General features: G+C 51.3%; 1 protein-coding gene across 3 annotated transcripts in view; it reads right to left on the bottom strand.

The window, feature by feature from the left end:
• The window catches only part of SRGAP3 (SLIT-ROBO Rho GTPase activating protein 3), an 80,712-nt gene that overhangs the window by 23,525 nt on the left and 35,104 nt on the right, over window positions 1-22,083 (bottom strand). For all 3 annotated transcript variants that reach the window (XM_027903284.1, XM_027903283.1, XM_027903285.1), the window contains exons 2-6: window positions 16,250-16,442; window positions 13,448-13,610; window positions 8,905-8,967; window positions 4,477-4,662; window positions 2,895-3,023 (exon numbers count right to left, since the gene is read on the bottom strand). In XM_027903284.1, coding sequence (XP_027759085.1) covers window positions 2,895-3,023; window positions 4,477-4,662; window positions 8,905-8,967; window positions 13,448-13,610; window positions 16,250-16,442 — 734 coding nt within the window. The remainder of the gene's footprint in view (window positions 1-2,894; window positions 3,024-4,476; window positions 4,663-8,904; window positions 8,968-13,447; window positions 13,611-16,249; window positions 16,443-22,083) is intronic.

Genomic DNA, 22,083 nt, shown 5'->3' on the forward strand with positions numbered 1-22,083 from the left:
CCAGCACCAGTGCACGTCACCTGAGAAGTGGCCAGCCCAGAGTAACCCCTGAGCACCCACAGGTGCCTGTCAGTGACCACTGCACTCCCCAGGCAGAGCAGTAATGCCTCTGCCTCCACAGGACCCAGCACCACCTGCAAACAAACAGCCCTACTCATTTGCTCTGCTCCTTCTTTTCCACATTTTTCTTTATTTTAAAAATATTCTGCATCATTTTTTAATTATATGCATAATGTATAATAATTATACACGTATTATAATTCCTAGCCTCTACTCTCTTGATGTTGCTGCAAAACCCAGAGCTGTATTGAGAGGCAAGTAAACCACAGAATCCCAGAATGGTCTGAGTTGGATGAGACCTTAAAGATTATCCAGTTCCACCCCCCTTGCCATGGGCAGGAACCCCTTTCACTAGTCCAGGTTGCTCCAAGCCCGGTCCAGTAAAGCCAACTGAAGATTTCTGGCAGAACTATTTTGACTGATGTTTCTGTTCCCTAACTTGACTCGGCTAATTTTTCCAGGAACCAAACAATTTGGTAGTTCTGTGTACCATCAAATTCGTCAGAGTTCCCCTCCTTTCCCTGCTTGTTTGTCTCGGATACAGCAAACACTGCTCCACAGGGAAGCAAGCTGCTGCTTCCGAAGGACTCAGAGGAGGCTGCACACATTCTGGCAGATCAGTGTGTATGGCTACTGACTGTTCCCTTCTCTCCGCTCAATCTGGCGAAATCCTTCATGTGACCACTTCAAACTATCTTGCAGCCATTTCCCAGAGAACTCCAGAGGGATGGATAAGCAGCTTTATCTCCACTTCACATACGTGGCCAAAGAGATTAACTTGGTCACACAGTTAATGACAGAAATGAGATGAGCCCAGGCGTTTAAACAGACACACGTGTCGTCCAAAGAAAGCCCCGTGGTGCACTGCCAGTGCAAGGCTAATTTGATCCGTCTCTGTGTTCTGTCCTTTCTAAAGGACAAAACAGCCAGGCCACTGGAGACAGAGGCACAGACGGCTCCGCACCCTGCACGGCTCCTCTGATGGGCTTTGCAGCTCTCATTAAAAGGCAGCCCTGGGAGGCCTCCCACCCTCTCCCAGAGCAGCTGGGCCCCTGTGCCTCGCCAGGGCAGGCGATTAGAGCACAGCTTTGTTACCCTCACTGCTCCGTGGTGACGCCCAGGGCGCACGCCGTGTCAGGGCTGTGCCTCGTAGATGACACTGAGCCAGCTGGGATTTGGGGAAACGCTGCTAAATTGGCTGCTGTGGTGTCCTGACGGGTTGGATTTGCGTGAAATCAACTGCTGCACACAGGGATTTGTGCTGCAGATGGAGGGCGTGGCGAGAGCCCCCTCTCCCCTGCCATGTCCAGGAAAAAAGCCTGGAGCATCCCTCACCATCCCCCAGGGACGCAGGGTGGAGGAGCAGGTGGGATCTGTAACTGCAGTGCAGGGACACCCAGGATCCAGCAGGGCACCAGCCAGGCTCCAAGACACCCCGAGCTCTGCTCTCCCATCAAGCCCCTTCTCACCCCCCCTCTTCCCACAGACCTGCTCCCTCCGTGGGCTCAGCTGCCCGACAGAGATCCCCTTCAACACTCCTGGGATCTGGTGGCTGAGATCCCAGGACTGAGATCCCTTCTGGAGCTGCTGAAGCCCTTCTGGCCACACCCTTGCAAAATACACTGAATTTGTACAAGAGCCTGTTCAGATAAACTGCTCTTCCTCTGGGGATTCAGAACCAGGACACCCACGTGCAGCTCACACATCCAATATTTCGCTTCTTCAGTGAACAGAATTTACAACCTGGGGAATTTCCCTGCTCCAAGTTGGAGATGCTTTAGCAGAAGTCCCAAAGGGATTCCTGGAGTGCAGGAGAAAAGCCATCTGCTGACTCCAGTGGAAGTGTCAGCAAGGAAATAAATTTGGGAGGAATAATATAAACAGTTAAAATGGAACTCAGCAACTCTCCAGGAAATCAGTCTCACAAACTCCATGAAAATAAGTCATTCCTGCTTAAAAATAAATAAACAAGAGAAAGAGAGAAGATACACTGCAAAAGCAGAAAGCCCACAGATAAATGAAGATGTTCTCACACCTTCTCATTCAAATGTCTCCACAATCAAGTTACTAGTTCTTTAACATACCTTAAATAGTAAAGAGAACAAAAGGAACATAGTAAGAATATTTTATCATACCTCAAAATCTTGAAGTCATCAAAGGTTTTGCATCAGACTTAATTAATTCTCCAAAGAGTTAACTACATGTTAGTGGGTTAAGAAAGGAGATAAAAACTCCAGCACCTTTTTAAATTGTACATTTAGGTAATGATGGTAACTCAGAGCTTAGAGCTGTTATTTATGTGCTCACTGAGGCAGGAAGAAACTGCATCGAGCAATCTACATGCTGTGGGATGCCCGTTAAAGGAAGAAACCAGAATCTCTTCCCTGGGTAAATCCCTTATTTGAATCATCTCAAAGCAGTTTGTAGGAGTCACCAACACACACACATTCACTTCTTGCCATCCCCATGAAACCTGTCTTCAGCAGTTCCTGCCCTGAGGCTCTTCCCTGCGAGGAGCGCTGGGATAAAGCTCTCAAGGCACCTTCCCCAGCCAGGGGACTTCCACAGGTACTGAACTGCCACCAAAGTTACCAAGGAGTAGAAAGAAAAAAAACCTTCTGTTTCAGCACCAAAACCAAGGCTGTCTGACCTTGGCAAGTGTTTCTGTCTCAAACACAGACTCACTGATGGGCTCCTGTGGCTCCTCCCAAGACAAATCCGAGTCACAGCACACCTCCAGCCCCCGGCAGGTGCATTTTAAAGACCCCCTGACACCCCTTCATCAGAGTTAAGGGCCCAGCCACGCTGGGGGGCACAGGGGAGGGAGCACTTACGTCGATGAGGTCAGACACGTCGTGGATGTAGTACTTGCTGACGGCCGCGTTGGTGGCCGCCAGGTTCAGCAGGTAGTCATTCCTGGCTTTAGTGCACTTCAGCTTGTTTTCAGAGTACTTGGCTTGTCTCTGGAAAAACAAAGGAGAGTCAGAGCACAAACAGGATGGTACTGGCACAGCTTTTCCTGCCATGGGGCCCCACAGCACCCTGCAGACTGGGTGTGATGAGGGAATTAATGAAATTTGGTATCTGGTACAAAACAGGGACCTCGCCAGGGTAGAGGAGATCCCACGTGAACATCCCTGGCACCGCCAGTCAGCTACAGTAAGTGTGTCCTGCTCAGAGGTACCTGGAGCCCCTCGAGCACAGCAGCTGCTGCTGCTCCTTCAGCTGCACATTTGGGGGGGTTTTGGCATCAATCAAAATCAGAGGGACATATTTTCCCTGCAGAAATACTGACATATGTTTGGACTTGCTCCAGATGTGTGCAGCTGTATCAAAGTGGAATCTGGCCTAGAGGCTCCAGCAACACAATTTAGGACAGGACCCAGAATTCAAAACTCTGTAGGAAAGCAGATGTGCTCCAGATCTGGGACATCTGTCGAGGCAGATCCCTGCTCCAAAGGTTGAGCCAAAAGATTAACCCTTCCAGGAACTTCACTGCTACAAATGTCCTGGGGCTGGGTCAGCCTGTGAGCAAATGTGGCATGGCTGGGGAAGCTACTGCTTTTTCTCCAAAATTAACACAAAAACTGCAGCAGTGGAGATCCTGAGGCTAGGGAGATTTGCTGAGGCTGGAACGGTGTGAAGTGTTTTGCCTAGCAAAGCCATCTAGATCCTGCACTCTCCCTCCCAGACAGCCCGTGGAGGCAGAACACTGGTATTTTATAGATCAACCCTTGTTTTGCTGTCAGGAGTCTGTGACTGAGGGAACGCTGGGGCTGCTGTCCATTTTTAAAAGCACTTTGTTTAAAGAATCAATCATGGACAAACCCCAACTCCTCAGAGCAGGGTCCAGTGCCTGGATCAGGATGCATCACCATGCCAAGCTGGACAGCCCAAGGCACTGCCCTCCTCGGTGCAGCCTCCAGGGTTCCCAGCTGGCACAGACAAGCCCCTGTCCAAGAGCTGCAGGAGGAGCTGCTCCCACGACCCCTCCCTGCCCTGTGCTCCATGAGCCATCGCCCCTGAGGCCCCTCCAGCCCCCATCTCAGCCCTCCCCACAGAGAGCCAGCCAGGAAGGTGTCACAGGTGGCCACGTGGCTCTCATTTAGGTCCCCCAACCCCCTCCAATGCTGCACTGCCTGATGTCCCTTGTCCTTGTGCCAGCCCGACTCTGGGTCAAATCCTCAACAGGACCTGTTCCTGCTACTTCTCCATGGTCAGGTGCAGGGAAGAGGCTCCTGATGGCCTCCTTGGGCTGCCCTTCAGCAGAACACGCACATGAGGCAACACCCTCCCTCACCCCTTCCCATGGCCTCAGTAACAGCTGCATGGACACGGACAGGGCTGGAGCCAACACCCTGCCCACAAAGAGCCCCAACCCCAGCCAGGCTTCCCCACTCCTCCTCTCTCACCCACCTTCTCTTTCATCTTCTCAATCTTCTTGACAGAGCTGCGCCGCTGGGGCCGGTCCTCGTGCCGCAGCAGGTTCACGCTGATGTCCCCTGACTTGTTGAACTGCTTTTCCTCCTGCTTCTCTGCCTCCTTCAGCTTGCTCTCGGCGCTGATGCTCTCTGCGTGGTACATGTGGTAGGTCTTCATCACCTGCAGGCACAGCAGGGCGTGAGCCACCTGCCCACGGCCACAGGAGCAGGGAGGTCACAGCCACAGGCAGCACAGAGGGGCTGTGGAGGCCACTGTGGCATTGCAGAGCAAGATGGGGAGGAAAAGCCTGTGAGATTAACCCCATCCCCAGCTCGACTTTCAACGGCTCCAGGTTGGTGTAAGAACCACGATCCAGCTCGGTCCTGCTGTGGGGACAGGCTGAGACGCCCCCAGCACACACCTGCAGTCAAAGAGCACTGTGTCTGCCAACAGGGAAATGAGGAATAACCTCCAGTGCTTTGCAGCTGGGTAAGGGTCTCCACAACAAGTGACTGTGAGGAGGCCACAGTCACCCTGAACTCCCTTTTAACCCAACATATCTGTTCCTACACTGGCAAAGACGTGACACAGCCTCTGCTCCACCACCCTGACAGCAGGACCACCCAAAAGTGGAGGAGCTGCAATTCCCAAACAAAAATGGGGTTTGTCTCCTGTCACCACCTCATCCTCCTCTTGCTGCCGCCAGCAGGCATGGGCAGCACCAGTGGGTGCAGCAGCACCGTGTCCCTCACATTCCAGATCCACTGCCAGGAACACTCTGCAGGTAAAACTTCCACCCTTCCAGCTTTCCCTTTCAGATACAAGGGCCCAAGGGGCACACTGGGATCATTTTAATGAAGCTGGCAAGAGGAACCCAACTGCTCCTCTCTCTTTATACTTGTAGTCACACTGTCCCCTTCCATTGTCTCCCTCTGGGATGGGATGGGATGGGATGGGATGGGATGGGATGGGCTGGGACACCCCGGGATGGGCTGCCTGAGGCTCATGGGTTAAGAAGGAGCAGGAACCCACAAAAGCAGAGTAATTTTACACAAGGCTTAATGAAGAAAACACAGAGTTTTCCTCAGCTGTGGCTGTCAGCAGGACCCAGGAGTGTTTGCCTTGGCCCAGGTCAGGCTGAGCCGCATGATCCCTCCTCTCCTGCCAAGCACAAAGCTCAGCTGATTTGGGCTCCAAATGCCACACCGGAGCCACACAAAATGTGCCACCGCGGGGAGATGACTGCAGGCAATGGCAGGGGACAGTGAGCAAAGGCTCCTGCCTTGGCCCTGAGCTACTTCACTGCAAAACCCTGCAAGTTATAATGCACATTCCAGCCGTGTATTGCAAACTGCAGTCTCTGCAGCAAATGTCAGAGGACACACGTAAAACAGCCGATTCCTGGGATTTTCCCAAGGAGAACAACCAGAGGGCTTCACTGAGCCCTCCTTATCCTCACCATCTCCATCTTTTTATAAAGCACTCACAGGAAAGTGAAAAAACAAAATGCTGCCCATCAGGCATGTGTTACTGCATCAGGCAGCAACGGGAGAGGTTTCTGCAGCACCCAGAGGGGCCCAGACACAACAGGACAGAGAAGCCCAGTGAAATCTAAAGGTTATGGGACTGATATTCGACCAAAACAGATGCCTTAAACAGCTCACTGTGCACCTCACCAGCTGCCCTGCCACGCAGCTCACGCCTGGAAATTCGGGGGATATTTTTGTGTAATATGTGGCTCGATTTTGGCCGGGGCCAACCTGCACTGCAGCAACGAGCCCCAATCTGCAATTCCCTCGTGCCATCTCGGTGCCTGCAATCCAGTCACGCTGTCCCTGGCTTGCACTGCTGTGTCACAAAGACAAACTGCCACAGCTGCGGCCCGGAAAGCTTTCCTGCAAATCAGTTAATTAGCTGCAGTGGAGGAGGAAAAATATGTTCCAATGTTCATTAGTTATTTAACAACACGAGTTGTGTTTTCCATATTAATTACATGCTCTGGATAAAGGCTGTTGCCAAAATAGCGGCCATAAATGGCACTGTTGGCTGTATTCAGCTACAAGGGCTTTGTCCTTCTGAACAGCTCATCCCCAAGGTTCTGACCCAGCAAAGAAGCCAGAGCAGAAACAGGGTGACTGTGTCAGGCACAGGTTCAGGCCCAGGAACATCCAGCCTTTACAGGCTCCAACTTGGTACCTGTGTGCTGCAGTCTGTAAGCAGGAACCAAAAGGATGAAGCTGGTTTTAATTCACAGCTGAACTGTTCCTGTACAGAACCATTCACAAGCATCTCCAGAACGAAAGCAATCCACTTCCTTTTTGACTGAAGTCAGCATGGGTTGGGTTTGGTTATTTTCATACAGAGTCCACAGGGTGACTTGCACCAGAACAGCAACAAGGCTGAGTTAAAATCAATTTGGTTGCTCTGGCTTAAGTTTGAAACACTGAATGCCTGAGAAGCCTGTAAAAAATTATAGTTTCTGCCCAGTGCAGAGAGTTCCCCTCAGAGAGGCCTAAAAAGCAGCTGGGCCAGGGCACAGATGTGCTGCAGTTAAAGACCTGGCCAGAGACGAGAGAAGTGACTTCCCTGTGCTGAGAGCAGACAAGTGACATTCCTCAAGCAGCATCCTGGTGTCCTGTGAGCCAGGTCCTTATCCTGTGTCTGGTTCCATCAGCAGTCACAGTTCTTGTGGGCACCCAGTGTGCTGCACTGACCACACCGACAGCAGCTCAGTCCCAAAGGTGTCCTCAGCCACCCCCAGCACCCTGAGCCAGGGCTGCAGCCAGGCCTGTTTCACCTGCTGGCTCAAGGACAGATCTCTCTGACCAGCACTAACCAGACCTGAGGTGACCTTGTTTGCCCCACAGGCCCTAATTTCTCTTCATGCTTCATCATCGTTTCTGAAGTGTGTCCCTTTCCTGCTCCTTCCCAGCTGGATAACACAACTGGTTTGTCATCTTAGCAGCAAGCAAACACAAAGTTCCTCCAGCTGATCCAGTTTCACCATTCAAACCAGTCTGTTTCACCATTCAAGCCCATTCTGCTCAGCACACGAAGCAAAGCAGTGAGTGGGGGAAATCTCAGTTCCTGTGAGGACAAGTTTAGCCCCAGACTCAGCAGGAGCACAATTTCCCTCTCTGCTCCTCCCTGACCGCTGCTCACACTTTGGATCTCAGCACAGTGACCCCCCTGCTGACCCCAGCATGTCCCTCAGGTGATGCCCCTGTCCTGTGTCCAGGTTCAGAGCACACTGGTCTGCAGGTATTAAGGTCAGCTCAGCTCTCTCCCTGTTTTGTGTTAGCCTTTCCTTGTTTTGCATCTGTCAAGATGCTGTTGTAATTGATCTTAATTAGTCACCACCCCTTGAGCTTGTGACACTGAACCATCAACAATGCACTCCCAAATCTCACACAGGCTTTTTAATCCGATCTGCTGTCCACCCACACCGCAGGGCTCACAACAACCAAATCCTTCAACAGTCACTGCAAGAACAAGCCTGTTGAGAGAAGATTTATGGCAGAAATTTCAAATACAATCCTTCATGCTCTGTTGTTTAGGCCTGTTTTTCAAAAAGATGGAATGGAATGAGTGCTTAGAAATAAAGCTGTTGCAGTGTTATTTATATACCAGCAACAGATACAACCAAAGAAAGCAAATACATTGTCTCAGTTTTCCAATACAAGACAGACTTTACATTGCTTTGTTACTTCTAAACCATAAGTAAAATATTTTTTTTTTTAAAAAGCAATTGTTACAAGGCAAGAGACAGAAGTAACACAAAGAATTTTACTCGTTATGAAAACTTTACTTGCTATATCTTGCTATGGAAACCTGCTTTTGAAGAGCCAAGTCCTGACTAACAGTGCATGACCTCACCAGGAGACACAGACAGCAGGAGATGGAGCTGAGCACCCATGAGCTAACACTTCCTGCCTTCCCCAGCAGAAGGTCGTGTTAATCCATTCCCCCCAGGCCACAGACTCACAGGAGCAGGGCAGGTGTCAGCACCAAACAAGCACGGCCAGCTCAGAGCCGCCAGTGCCTGGAAATCACCAACCCAGGGACTGAGAGGGACCCAAAGGCCACACAGTGCAGGAGCCACAGCAGAGGAGGGAGTTACAGACACGGGGATCACACCAGATCCCGCCCAGGCATGCCCAGGTGTGCTGAAAGGAAGCAGCCCTTCCCACCAGAGCGCTGGGAAACGCTCCGCATGGAACAGGCCAGGCCGCAGGATGGCCGGGGCAGAGCCCCCTCGAGCCACCCCGAGGCTGGGCACACACTCTGCTCCAACCAGCAGCACCCCCTGCACTGCTGGCCATGGCAGAGCCCCCTGAGCCACCCCGAGGCTGGGCACACACTCTGCTCCAACCAGCAGCACTCCCCACACTGCCAGCACGCGCGGCATCGGTCGCTGCTCACCGTGTACAGCTCGTTGGTCACCTTCAGGAGCTCCTCGTGCATCTGCAGGCCAATCTCCTTACTCTGCAAGACAAAAATGAAGAAGCGTTGAGACTCTGCTCTGCTCAAAACACACAGTTCTGAAAGGAAAAGATACCTTGGAGGGATTATAACTGTGAACACACAGCAAAGCCTTGCTTTCAGAACTGCTGCGTTTGCATTTGAGGTCGATGTTTGTCCCTGGATCACCCAACCTGGGTTTCAGAGACCACAAGGAAGAACATCAATCAATTTAACTTATTTATCCTGCAAAAGGGATGAATCTAAAATCACAGGCAATACTGCTTTGTCCTTCCACTGGCAGAATTTATCTCCAGCCTACAGACAACTCCCCCCGTGGCTCTAACACGTAACACCCTCCCCTAGGTTTGGGTCTGGTTTCACCCTGAGACTGGCAGAGTGCACAAAACTGGGCCCACTCCACAGCCAGGGTGTTTTAGAGCTTGACTCTGCCTATTTTTCAACAAAATCTGCCTTTGTGCATGTGGGTGAGTGGCTGCTGCATTCTCTAACCAAGCAGGCTGTGTGTTAGTGCTGTGTGAACTCCCCTGTATAACTGACATCATCCAATAACCATCTGTGGGTACACGGATCCCTTAGATTGTCTTTCTCCAGTCCCACAGCATCATCTGTCAGCCTGTCTTGATCTGACACACTCGTTAAACACACCTGCTGTTAAACCTGCAATTTCCAGCCAACACTGGTATTTCAGAATGAGGATTATTGGGGCTCCCCAGTCCCACCATCCCAGAATTTAGATGTTCCTTGCCATGACTCACCCTCCCCAACCCTGTCCTCAGCAGATCATTTTCACTATTCTGACCTGAGCGAATGAAAGTATCTCTGAAAAGGGACATTTTATTACAAAATAGCTACACTACAGTTATATAATAAAGTTTCCAGTTTCACAGCTGCAGCAGCCAAAGTTCAGCCAGCTCGGGAGATCCTTACCGCCAGTGAGTAAAACCCCTGGCATCCTTCTGTCTGCTGAAATCCTATTAGCAGTCTGTGTTTTCCCTTTCCTTGCCAGGCAGGAGGAAGCAGATCCAGCCATCAACCTCCCAAAGCATGGACATGGCACTTCACAGAGAGGCCACAGCATGGGGAGCTGCCCAGCCTGGCTGCAGATCAAGCCAACTCCTGCCACACCCCAGCATCTGGAGCTGCTGGGGATGTGCTTGCACTGCTTTCCTGCCTCCCTGTAATTACACCCCAAATCTCTACATGGAATCCTCTAGGCTAGGGAACACTTATTATAGCTTGAAGATGTGTTTAAACTAAGTATAGACACTCCCCTCCTCCCTCCCTAAAACAACACCACCACCAAACCAAACCCAAGCAGTTTCTTTCAGATTTCCTCAAATAACTCCAGGCAGTTTTGAGCACACAGGAAGGGAAAACAACATCCCATCATGCTGGGTGGTGAGAGAGGCCCTCAACACAGAGAGGTCCTCTAACTTCAGCCAACAGGACAACCCACCTACTTGTGAAGTTTAACCTTAGATTATTAAAAGTTGGAATCAAAGCAAAGCCTGAAGTAAAGAATCTAAAGAGTCCAAGTCCCTTGGATCCGTGACCATCCAGTAACCACAGTGTATCCGTGAGTTAGCGCTGGGGTACCTGGGACAATCCCATCCTCAGTCCCATGCCACTGCTCCCACTGCCACGGGCACGGGGTGCCAGGACGATGCCAGGGACCAGGAGGTGCTCAGTGCCCACAGCCATCTGGAACCCTCACCTGCACTGGAACCTCAGTCCCCATCTCCTGCTCACTGACACCGGTGGTCACTAGTGCTCTCAGAAGTCTCACTGAGGCTTGCTAACACCCCAGCAGGAGGTCAGAGGGGAGAAAACACCTGCCTGGCCATGGGTCCCTCCGCCTGGGTTTGGTTCTGCCAGGAGGACGCGCTGTGAGATTTCGTGGGACAGAGACTCACCCTGACAGCAGATCTGCAGAGCCAGATCTCCACAGGGACACATCTCAGCATCCCCATTTAGCACTGCCTATTAGCAACATCAACACACTCGCCTTGATCATCTCCTCCTGCACCAGGAATGTGTCTAGCACTGGAAGCTCCAGGGAAACTTGCCCAATTGAGTTTTCTTCCTCTGCTTTCCCCCCAGGTGGTTTGGGCTGGAAGGGTTCCTGGCTAGCCACAGTGAGAGGTGTGTCAGAGGCCAATGCCAGGACTGTCAGCTGAGGGTGAAGAACACTTGGGTAAAGAGGAACAAACTGCAGTGCCCCAATTTACTGATGGTCGACCCCCCCAGCTCAACCAGGGCAGCCGAGGGAGCAGCAGCTCAGCACCCTGCATCTTTCTTGGCACACTGCCATGGCACTGAGCAATTGCTCCTCACCAATCCCTCCCTGCTGCTTTGCTGGATTGTTTACATTTACATAATGAACGCAGGAAACACAAAACCTCCCAGTTCCTCGTGTCCCCACAGCATGTCACAGCCCGTTAATAAACTCTAGGTGGGGGGAATTAAAAGTGACATCTCTGGAAAAAAATGTTACCCTAATTTACCATCAAAGAAAAATCTCCAGCACGCCCAGCAGCTGAACCACAACTGCGAGTGCTTTAACCCTTCCTGAGCCAGAGGCCCTGCCAGCACAGCCTCCCCAGAGGAGCGCTGAGTAAATCAGAACCAGAGAGAACAGGGGAAGATCCCTCCTCTGAGCAACCTCGAACACTGCAAGGCTGGATGGATGTCTTCAGAATTCATTTACCAGGATGCTCCTATTCCCACACACACGCCCAAGGCGCCCCACCAAACACTACTGGGAAGTGGGATCCAGATCCCTCCAGGCAAGGCGTGCCATAGGGGGAGAAAAATAAACAGCCAAAAGTGGCAGCCTCTCCATCCACATGAAAGGCAAATGATGACACAAAAAAAGCCTTTTCCCTGATTGAGTTGAGCATTATTTCCAGGGTCAGGTGAGTCCAAGGGTCAAATGTGGTGAAATCAGAGATCCCCACAACTGTAAAGGCTCCTTTAGATGCAAAGCTGGTGCTGGCTCTGGCAGGCTGTGGATGGAGTCCCACCAGCTCCCCCCTTAGGAGATGGAGGAGGGAGAAACAAGAAGCAACCATTTCTATAGGATGAAAGTGTTGAGCCTTAAAAGCTGAAATTTAAGTTCAAAAATGAGGAGGGAGAGCTGGAGGAAAACCAAACACAAAGAAGTAATTCTGCTGAATGGGTAAAATATTTCATCATCTTGTCCTGGCTGAGGATTGACCTACTATAAGAGAACACTCTGAACACTCCATGGATGTCCTTGATTGAATGCTGACTGGATTTGTCCTGTAGTTCCACATGACACACCATCTTGGCAGAAGGATAGTCTTAGCATACTTCTCAAAAACAGGTTCAGAGCAAAATGTAAATGGCAGGAAGACTATGAGACAGGCTTAGAACTGAACTAACCAATATATCCCAAACCTCTCAGATTTCTAGAGGCCTGAAGGACAGGAGAAGGGATGATGTCCCACACCAGATCAGCAAACCCAAGCCTGACCTTGCAGTTTAATTTCCAGGTCAGATCTATAAAACAGAGGAAACTGGCCATAAAAATATCACATGAAATTTACTCTCCAGTCAGGCTGAAATTTCAAGATAAGCCCTGATTATGAGCCTTGTCCTGCTGGAGAGCCCTGCAGGCTTGCCCTGCTCCCTGACTGCAGGCCCCAGATGTCCTGTTGACAACAAGGGACAAAATTAAGGAAAACCTTAGAGTCACAGAGCCAACCCACTGCTGGGACTCTTCACGTCCTTACCACATTCCCCCTCGCTTTTAGTGAAGAGTCGTGGTCCCCCTGATTGTGAGATTCCCACAACTATATGATGCTTCTTTTTATTTGGTTATTATTAATTCTGTATCATCAGGCATCTTACTCTTCACCCTTTTTCCAAATAATTTTTTAGGAACCACACTGACATTTTCCTTCCTTTTGTTCCCTCTCTTTTATTCAGTCATTAAGACAGAAAACAACCGCTCCTTACTCTTCAACAGCTCTTCAAGAAATTCAGTCTTTCCCACTGAAGGCACTGTGCCAGCTACTGACACAATCCCTGGCTCCTAGAAATACCTCCACCAGATTTCTGAGGCATGACTCTTCCCTTCAGGAAGCCACGCTGACTCCTCTCCTGTAGCTGCCTCATGCCTGTCATCCTGTTCTTTACCAAGGTTCCACCCAACAAGCCTGTCCTGATCTGTCCTCTGAAGGCTTCCAAGAGTCTTTAGAAAAACTCATCACATTTCCACCTTTCATCTCTCTGGCACCGACACCACTTTGAGCACCAGGTCACTCCTCGCTGCCTGTCACTTGGCAGTTCTAGATCTCAGTTTCCTTAAAACTCTTGAATAAATATTATCTGGAAAGACTTACAGTGATATTCCTTCAAAAGATTTGCTCTGCAGCATCTCTGGCGGTTCCACTTCAGATTAAAATGCCAGGATGGACCCTCACAGAGCTGAACTCCCCCCAGCTGCCCGGGTTACCTTTTTGAAGAGCCTGATGACATCCTCGCTGATCTGCGACAGCCGCACGATGACGTTGTTCATGAAAATGTCATTCAGGGTGGCGTGGTCTCGGCTCTCCCGCCGAGTCTGCGTCAGGACCAGGTACCAGCAGTTCACAGGGGAAAGGAGGTGCTGATCTTTCCTAGGGAATTGGGGAAAAAATGAAAAACGACAAGTGAACAAGTCAAAAAGGCACATATTTTCAAATGAATGCTGTCAGCACATCCCCTCCCTCCCCTGCACACATCCACGGGGACCTGTCGTGCCCAGAGAAAGGTGCAGGATCTCTTCTTCCAGCTGTCCAAGCACTGCCCCACAGGGACGTCCAGTGGCATGGGAGCCACCCCAGACCCCCAGCCAGCCAGCCCCTTCCTGCAGTGGGTGCTCTGGAAGGTGGCACAGGAGAACAGACATCCCTGGCAAGGGAGAGAGTTTGGCTCTTTCTTTACACTCACGCTATGAACATGACTGTCAGTGAGCACTGCAGCAGGTCCCGTTTGCCACCTAGTCCAGGGGGCTGCTTTTAGTGCACTGAAAAGCGTTCAGGAAAGGGTTCTGCATCCAGTGTTAGCCCTGCACAACATGAACACACTCAGGTGTGCTGGAGGGGACAGCACGGTGACTCCAGAACACCTCTGTGTGCATGCACAGGCAGAACAACCAGTACAGAAACCTGGATGCACCTGGCTGTGAACCTGGAATCACCAGGAGCCGCAGCCATTGGCAGATCCAGGGCTGGCACAGCCCACTGCACAGGGACAAAGGAGCACCCAAGGGACCGTAATTCTTAGGAGTGTCACAGCCTCATCAGAACAATGACACACACGAGCAGCTGGGGAAGCAGCACAGATGAGCCTGGTGAGGGCAGGTACAGAGCAGTCTGGAAGAACAAAGGGTATTAAGAGAGCCTCTTGACATGGAATGGGCAGTGAGGACTCATCAGGAGCAAGCACTGAAATCCAGCTGACTCAGTTAACACCATCCCCACCAGCACTTGTGCCCAGATGTTTAATAACAGCGGAGAACCACTGTCACCTGTGGACACCACACAGCAGCAGCTTCCAGAACTGTGAGCACACCAAGCAATGGAGAGCCTTAACATTGCTCTGAGCTAGTGGGAGAGGCCAGACACCCCCAGAGCCTTTGTGGGCTCATCTCTGAACCACAGCTCCTTCCCCAGGACACTTATCCCTGATGCAAAGCACAGCAGCAGCCAGCACCACACAACTGACACACAGCAGCTGGATGCCAAAAGGACAGCGAGGATCTGAATGGCAACTCAGCAGCAGCAGAGTTTGGCATAAGACACCAGCAAAGCCCCACTCATTGGAGAGACCGAGTAAACAGATTAAATGGGATTTAGTAATATAGGATAAATAGGATTTAGTAATGTAACAGCAGAAATCACTGCTCTTGCTGCTGAAATGGGGAAAAAAGCCACAAGGAGTTAAAGGAAGAAACAGACTGTGAAGAGCCCAGGGTTGGCGAGGCAAAGGGCATCAGACAGCCAAACCTTCCCCAGGTTCTCTGGGAAAGGCACTGAACAGGGGCTGCAGTCTTTGGCCACTGAATGGACGAGTTTCATCTGGAGCAACGTTCATCTGTCATGAACGTTACTGGTAGAAGAAGAGTCAGAGGCCTCGCTGCGGCCCAGGGAGGCAAAGGGGGGAGCTGGGGCTGACGTGGTGCAGGGGGAGCAGCCAGGACCAGCACCTGGCCCTGTGCTGCAGGTGCTGCCACGTGGCTCCAGGCACAGATCCTGCCAGGCACATCCCACGGTTCCACCAGTGCTGCCCAGTGAGATCCTGGGCCCCGACAGCACCAGGAGAGGGACACAACAAACCCTGACAGCCACCAACACCCCGTGCAAGCACCGAGCATCGTCCAACCCGGCACACTCGGGGACACGCGGGGAGCAGGGACCAGCCCCCCAACAGCACCAGGGCATGGCCTTCCCCAGAGCCCTGAGGTCACCAGCCAGTGGAACACACCAGCCAGCACCCTCACCACAGAACACTCACCTCCAGAATGAATTCTCACTCAAGTTTGTTTTGCTTTCTGTTTTTTTCAGATATTTTCTCGTTTAGCCAAGTATGGTTAAACTGAAAAGAAGCTGCTTTTGAAAACACATATTCACACATCCACAGATTTCACAATTTGCATCATCAGTTTGATTCTCACACGATCCCAGCATCCAGTTCATACTTCCTATTTCAAAGCTTTGTTTCACAATATTTCCACTAAGGATTTGCCTGGCTCCAACGCTGCAGGCTGCATACAGAAAACCCACATGCTTCATTGCAAATAAATTGCAGTAAATTCGATTTCCAGAAACTGCTTCCAAGCCTGAGCCTGTCAGCGAGAAGGAGTGCAACACACAGCTCCTGGAGAGCTGAGGGCTGGGCTAGAAACCAGGAGTAGAGACCCGGCCCACTGCAATTTGCACAATCAAATGAGTGGATGAATTCAAGCCCCTTCAAAAAAATCAAGGGGTTTGACTCCTTCCTGGTCCAATTCCTGGTTTTGCTGCCTTACACAAGGAGGGCACAGTAAGAGCAATTCGGGCAGCACACACCAGTAATGCCATGGAGGAAGTCTTGGAAAGGGACGTGTCCAGTTCTTTTGGTGAGCCCCAAACAGGGCCAGGACAGACGAGGTCACTGCTGACCTGATGGGTCTCACTCCACTTTAGGGCTGTGCAGCTCCAAACCAACCTCCAGTGACTGCAGCAGCCTCCAGCCAATCATTTTGTACCAGTGTGCCCTGGCAACACCTGCTTACTTGAACTGGTGCTCCCTGGAACTGCGGATCTTGGAGGAGAAGCGCTCAGCCAGCTTCTCCAGGCTCCGGGAGTACTCCAGCTCGATCTCGGCCTTCCTGCGGAAGAACTCCTGCAGGTCCTGCAGCAGCTGCAGGCGCGACTCCGACTGCTGCTCCAGGCATTTGAACTGCTCCACCAGCTGCGTTCGGATCTCTGCAGGCACACGAGAGAACAAAACACATCAGCAGCAGCAGACACTGGCCAGGAGGGCTGTCCTCCCAGAGCAAAGCTCCTTCTGAGCCCTGGGGTGAACTCAGGGTTTGCTAAAGGCGACAGATCTGAACAATTTCATTGACCAGCCTCACACTAAACCTTGTTCTTGTCAAAACAAACAGCTGTGTAAGAGCACCAAGAGCAACTTCAGAGCTTTCAATTGCCTTTTGAATCCAGCAAATGATACTTCAATCTGTCTGGTACTATCTGAAATCCTGTACTCTTTGCATATAAGCTAATATGTTATTTCTTGATAAATGCCCATGTGAAGACCTACAGGACAGCCAGTACTGACCTAGAGGAAGCGGGCAGTGCCATGCACCCTCCTCTCATCCCATCCCCCCAAGCTCTGGGGTTAATCAGCAAATCACACGTGGCTTTGGCTCAAAGGCTTAAAAAGTCTTTTGGACCCTTCAAATCCCAGCTCACAAACATCACAAGCTTCATCTGTTCCAGGTTTATTTCCTTTCCCTTCAGACACCAGGACAGACACACTGCAGCCCCTGCAACCTTTCCCAAAGTGGGCTCAGCAGTGTCCAGAGGTGCCTGTGTGGGTGTGGGAATGGGCTCCCCGGGCAGCCGGTGTCTCCCACAGGACTCCAGGCACCCACTGGGGTCCTGCAGGGAACAGGCACCCCAGGAGCAGCAAACAGAGCTGGTCTCCAGTGCTGACCCTCACCTGGCCCTGCCAGAACTCACAACCCTGGGCACAGCTCACTCACATCCCAATCCTTGGAACTGTTTAATGTTGCTCCTCTTTCTACGCTGGAAATGTGCTTTTCACCTTGATCCTCTCTACTTTGAGGACGCTTCTCTCCCATGGTCAAAGACCAACTGCACTTCTTCCAGCTCCCTCACATCATATCACACAGCCAAGCTGCAAATCCTCAGCACAGGCTGATCTCGGGAAGGGATCTCGGGAAGGGATCTCGGGAAGGGATCTCGGGAAGGGATCTCGGGAAGGGATCTCGGGAAGGGATCTCGGGAAGGGATCTCGGGAAGGGATCTCGGGGCTGATCTCAGGAAGACAGGCAGGCACTGGGAAGGGAGCACTGTGCAGGGGCACAGCCAGACCCCTCACCCTGTCCCCAAGAGCAGCAGCACAGCACCTGTGGCACAGGGTGCAATGGAAACACACCTTGCCAACCCTTCCCAGCCCCAGGCAGGGTTTCTGCAGCTCTCAGAAGCCACTCGCTCTTCCTGGAGCAGCAGCTGGGCTCTGCCCAGAGGGCTGGGGAGCCCCCTGGGAGGGGCTGTGCAGAGCTGGAAACAGGAGGACAAACCAGACTAGACAGTAGGAAAATCTATTCAAAGTGAGAACAATTGGGCTGAGCCGGCTTCAGGGAGCAGCTGCACAGCGGAGGGATCAGAGGAGCTGGAATTGAAGGGGCCGGCTGATGGAACAGGTCCATATGCTGCCTGCCTGTTCCCAGAGCCCAGGAGGAGAGGGGAGTGCAGCCCCACTCCCCCCACTGCCACCCCCCCCACACACAGCAGAGGTGGGACAGACACTTTGCTTTCTAGAGCTCATCCTTGGCTCCTTCTGCAAATTCAGCACAGTAGGATGACCAATGGTACCTTACCTGCAAGAGCTCCAGCAACTAAAAATACCTGCAGTGCCTGAAACGGCTGCCAGGGTCACTGGGACACTCAGTGACCCACAGGAATGCAGAGGTGTGATTGCAGTGCCTGGAATCCTCCTCAGCACCCACACATTACACACATACACACAGGGCAGGCTGGCCCTGCCAGTCCCTGCCAGCACCGGGCTGTCCCACAGCCTCACCTCTGCAAGATCCTGCCTGCACAATCATCACTTCATGCTGGATGGCGAATTAATAAATGATGAAGTAATGATGATGCAAAGCACTGGCTGAAATCACAACAAATCTATGAACTACTTCAAGCTCCGTAAATTTGTGAGGCTCTCATGTAGAGGAGGCTAAAATTGCCATTATCATAATCTGGCAATCTGGTATTTTTCAACATTTCTTCATATAACAACTCTCATGTGAGCCTGAGCTCTGGAAGCCTGGCAGGTAACTCATCACTGGGTCATTTCATGGTGGCAGTGATGGGACCGAAGGCTTCATGAAGGGCACCTAAAATCAAAACTCTTGGAAATAAGGAATGCTGAAAGCTCAAAAATTCATCACTCACCTTATGTGGGACCCTCCCTGGGCACTTTCTTTATGTTCTTGATACATTATGAGAGGATAGCACAATTGTTCACAGAAATGCCTCCGAGGCTCACACCACACGGACATGGCGAGGGACTCAACAGATGGCACTTGCCACCAGCAAAGCCATTTTCTGTTCCCAAAGTCTGCCTGGAGAACCATGTAACCATCCCTGCAGTAGCTAGAGTGCTCCAGATCGTTTCTGACCTGCATCCAGCCCATCTGCAGGCAGGAGGATGCTGACACGGGAGCCAGAAGGGCCGAGGCCCCGAGCAGAAGAGGAAGGGGATGCTCAGCACAACTACTGCCTCTGCCCAGCCAGAGCTCCCTGGGGACCCTGGGCAGCTGCTGCACACAGACACCAGCCCTCGCTCCCAGCATGCAGAAACCCCAAAGTTAAGGACAATTCCACTCTACAGGAATGCTAGAAAGACCCTTAAAATAAATAAATATGGCTGCTAAAAGAATGGAGAAAAAGCAACTAAATTGTCATTGCAAACAAGGTCTCACAGTGACAGGTGACAGAGTACCTCAGTAGTTACTCTCTCTGTCCCTGGTTTGCTGGGGTCCAGCTCTCTCCGTCCCCAGCACACTCTGACCTTCGTCAACAGAATTTCTTTGTTTTTCCCATGCCTGTAGCATGTTGTTTTGACACTTTTAAGCCTCCTTGAAGGAGTTCAGCCAGGTCAGTGCCACTCTGGCACGTGGCAGCAAAGGGCAGGCTCTGCAGATGTGGCCAGCTGCGACCCTAAAGCCACCCAGCGATGAGCTGTCACACAAACAGCTGAGATGGACACTGACCCCAGGAGCTGCTGCTGCTGCTGAATGGGAAAGGTTTGTGTAGAAAACAAAACGAAGAGCTGCTGACATCATCAATGCAAAGACAGGACATTGCTCAGTGCTCCGGGGTCCCTGGGAGCTCATGGACACAGCCCCCACAGCACCTGCAGTCGCTGCCCTGCTTCCAGCTATGCTCTGCTGCCACATTTCATGGCACTCTCCTTTCAGTTAAATGCCTTTTCATAGAACCAGGGACAAACACAGGCAGGCAGCAAAGCCTTTTTCCACTCTTCAAGCCTGCTGCCTAGGGAACAGCAGGAGCACTCGCAGGGCATCCATCTTCTGCCACCTGCACAGTGGAGCTGGAGACCAGCCCTGCCAGGGAGAGGCACCCATGGTTGGTTGATCCTAACACCCTCCATCCTCCCCTCTCCCTCTGGCCTGGCCTGCTCACACACCAGGGGTGGAGAGAGCAGATCCCCAGCAAACCCAAACCCAACACAGCTCTGCTAACACCCCATGTGACACCCCACAATCCAAACCGAAACCCATACCCCTTCCCCAGCAATCCCAACCCCAACACAGCTCTGCTAACACCCAGTGTGACACCCCACAACCCAAACCAAAACCCACACCCCTTCCCCAGCAATCCCAACCCCAACACAGCTCTGCTAACACCCCATGTGACACCCCACAATCCAAACCAAAACCCACACCCCTTCCCCAGCAATCCCAACCCCAACACAGCTCTGCTAACACCCCATGTGACACCCCACAATCCAAACCAAAACCCACACCCCTTCCCCAGCAATCTTCTGGTCAGCAGCATCAGCACAAGCTGCATCTGTCCTGTTCATCTAGGGGGATTCACAGGCCTGGAATTCCAACTTTAAACTGAATGACAATTATGTTTTCCACATTAGATAATTATCTCTTCAGCACCCAACCCCAAAACCTTGACTTCTGCTCAGAAGGAGGAGCTTCCACTGTGAGCAGTCCTGTTATTTAAAATGCAGAATCGGGGTAGAAAATGCAGGAAATCTGATATGCTCAGCTCTTCTGAAACACACTTGTGAGGATCCTGGAGAAAACAAAATTCCTTGGCAAAGCAAGGAGCACAGCAATGGGCAAGACAGGCTGCAGGACTGCTAATCCAGAAAAGAGAGGGAACATCTGTAAGCAGAACATCTGCCAATTTGCCTGTAATGTTTCGGAATCAATCAGCCCATATCCCAACCACCACTGCTCGTTATCCTCGGGCCACACGAGATGCTGGCAGCAATCACACTTCCAGGTTGCCAAGATATGCCAAAGCCTCCCACCAGCCAAAGACCCCCAAGAACGCTCCCATCCCTCTGAAACCTGGTGAAAGGTTCCCAAGCACCAGAGGGGACGCAGAAGGGACTGAGTGTGATGGTCAGTCAGCCCCACAACACGGAGCATGAGATAAACCCACTGCAGACCCCCTCCCACCACCAGAAGCCCACCAGTACCTGAGTGTGACAGATCATGGAGACGAGAGGCATGATTTGCATTCAGCCTTTGGCAGCTTTGTAAGTGAATGGCAACATTAAAAAAAGTGGAAAAAACCAACAACAAACCCACAAAAACACCACCCAAAAACTTGCCAGAGTTATTCAAAAGTCAGCTCAGGAAAACAACAGCTGGGAGAGTATAGAGATGCTGTCTGTGGGGGAGCAGACCAGAGAACACAGCAATTTACAACTCAAGAAAGAGTATCAGCATAAGATAAATGGATGTCAACTTGACACAAAGGAAATTATATGAGAAACTGGGAAAAAATGGGTAAGATCATGGGTCAGCCCAAGCAGCACATCAACAGCCTGAACGGGCCTTGAGAGGAGATGATTCTCAGGGGCACTTCTGCTGGGCTGCTGGAAACACGACCCTTCGGAAACCCTGGATTTCCTACACTCACCACCATGGCAAGGCCAACTCCACACCTGAGGGAGTGCTGGGTTGGAAATGGACACTCAGTGTGCCAGGGAGAGTGTACAGGCGATTCCCCAAACCCTTTCAAGACACCAGAAAAGCGCTGTCTTGGTTGATCTCACATCTTGGCCAGTAGATCAGGGTAAGCCTCATCTTTTCCTCTCCTTGGCTGTTCACCTCGTCCATTCTCCAGTGAGGACAATGCTGGCAGCCACACACAGAGCCCAGGAACACTCACACACATCCCAACAGCACACCTCTGACACAGGGATGAGGCAGGGTTTGACAAAGAGCAAAATGATCTGGGACACACTGTGGCCAACTCGAGCACTCCTGTAAGAACCAACATGCTGATGTGGACAGGTCAAGCCCAAGACAACGCGCTCAGCTCCAAATCATTACCAGCATGCTGCCACTCCAGCCCCTCCCACCCTCAGCCTGCTGAAAGATATTTTCCATATGGTCTCATTTTTCAAATATAACAATTAAAATGAAGATGAATGCCATCAGATGAATGCAAATTTTACCAGTGGTAAACATAATTATTATTATTATTAATATAATCATCAATATCATTCACTTATTCCTCATGTTTCCATACAGTTCATGGATGTTCAGGGTGGGCAGCAGCATTTCTGAATCTCAGGAATTCACAAATACCATGCTGA

The sequence above is a fragment of the Empidonax traillii genome, unplaced genomic scaffold, assembly GCF_003031625.1.
Source record: "Empidonax traillii isolate 1590-97213 ecotype Southwest subspecies unplaced genomic scaffold, ASM303162v1 scaffold956:size363975, whole genome shotgun sequence".
Classification (NCBI taxonomy): Eukaryota; Metazoa; Chordata; class Aves; order Passeriformes; family Tyrannidae; genus Empidonax; species Empidonax traillii.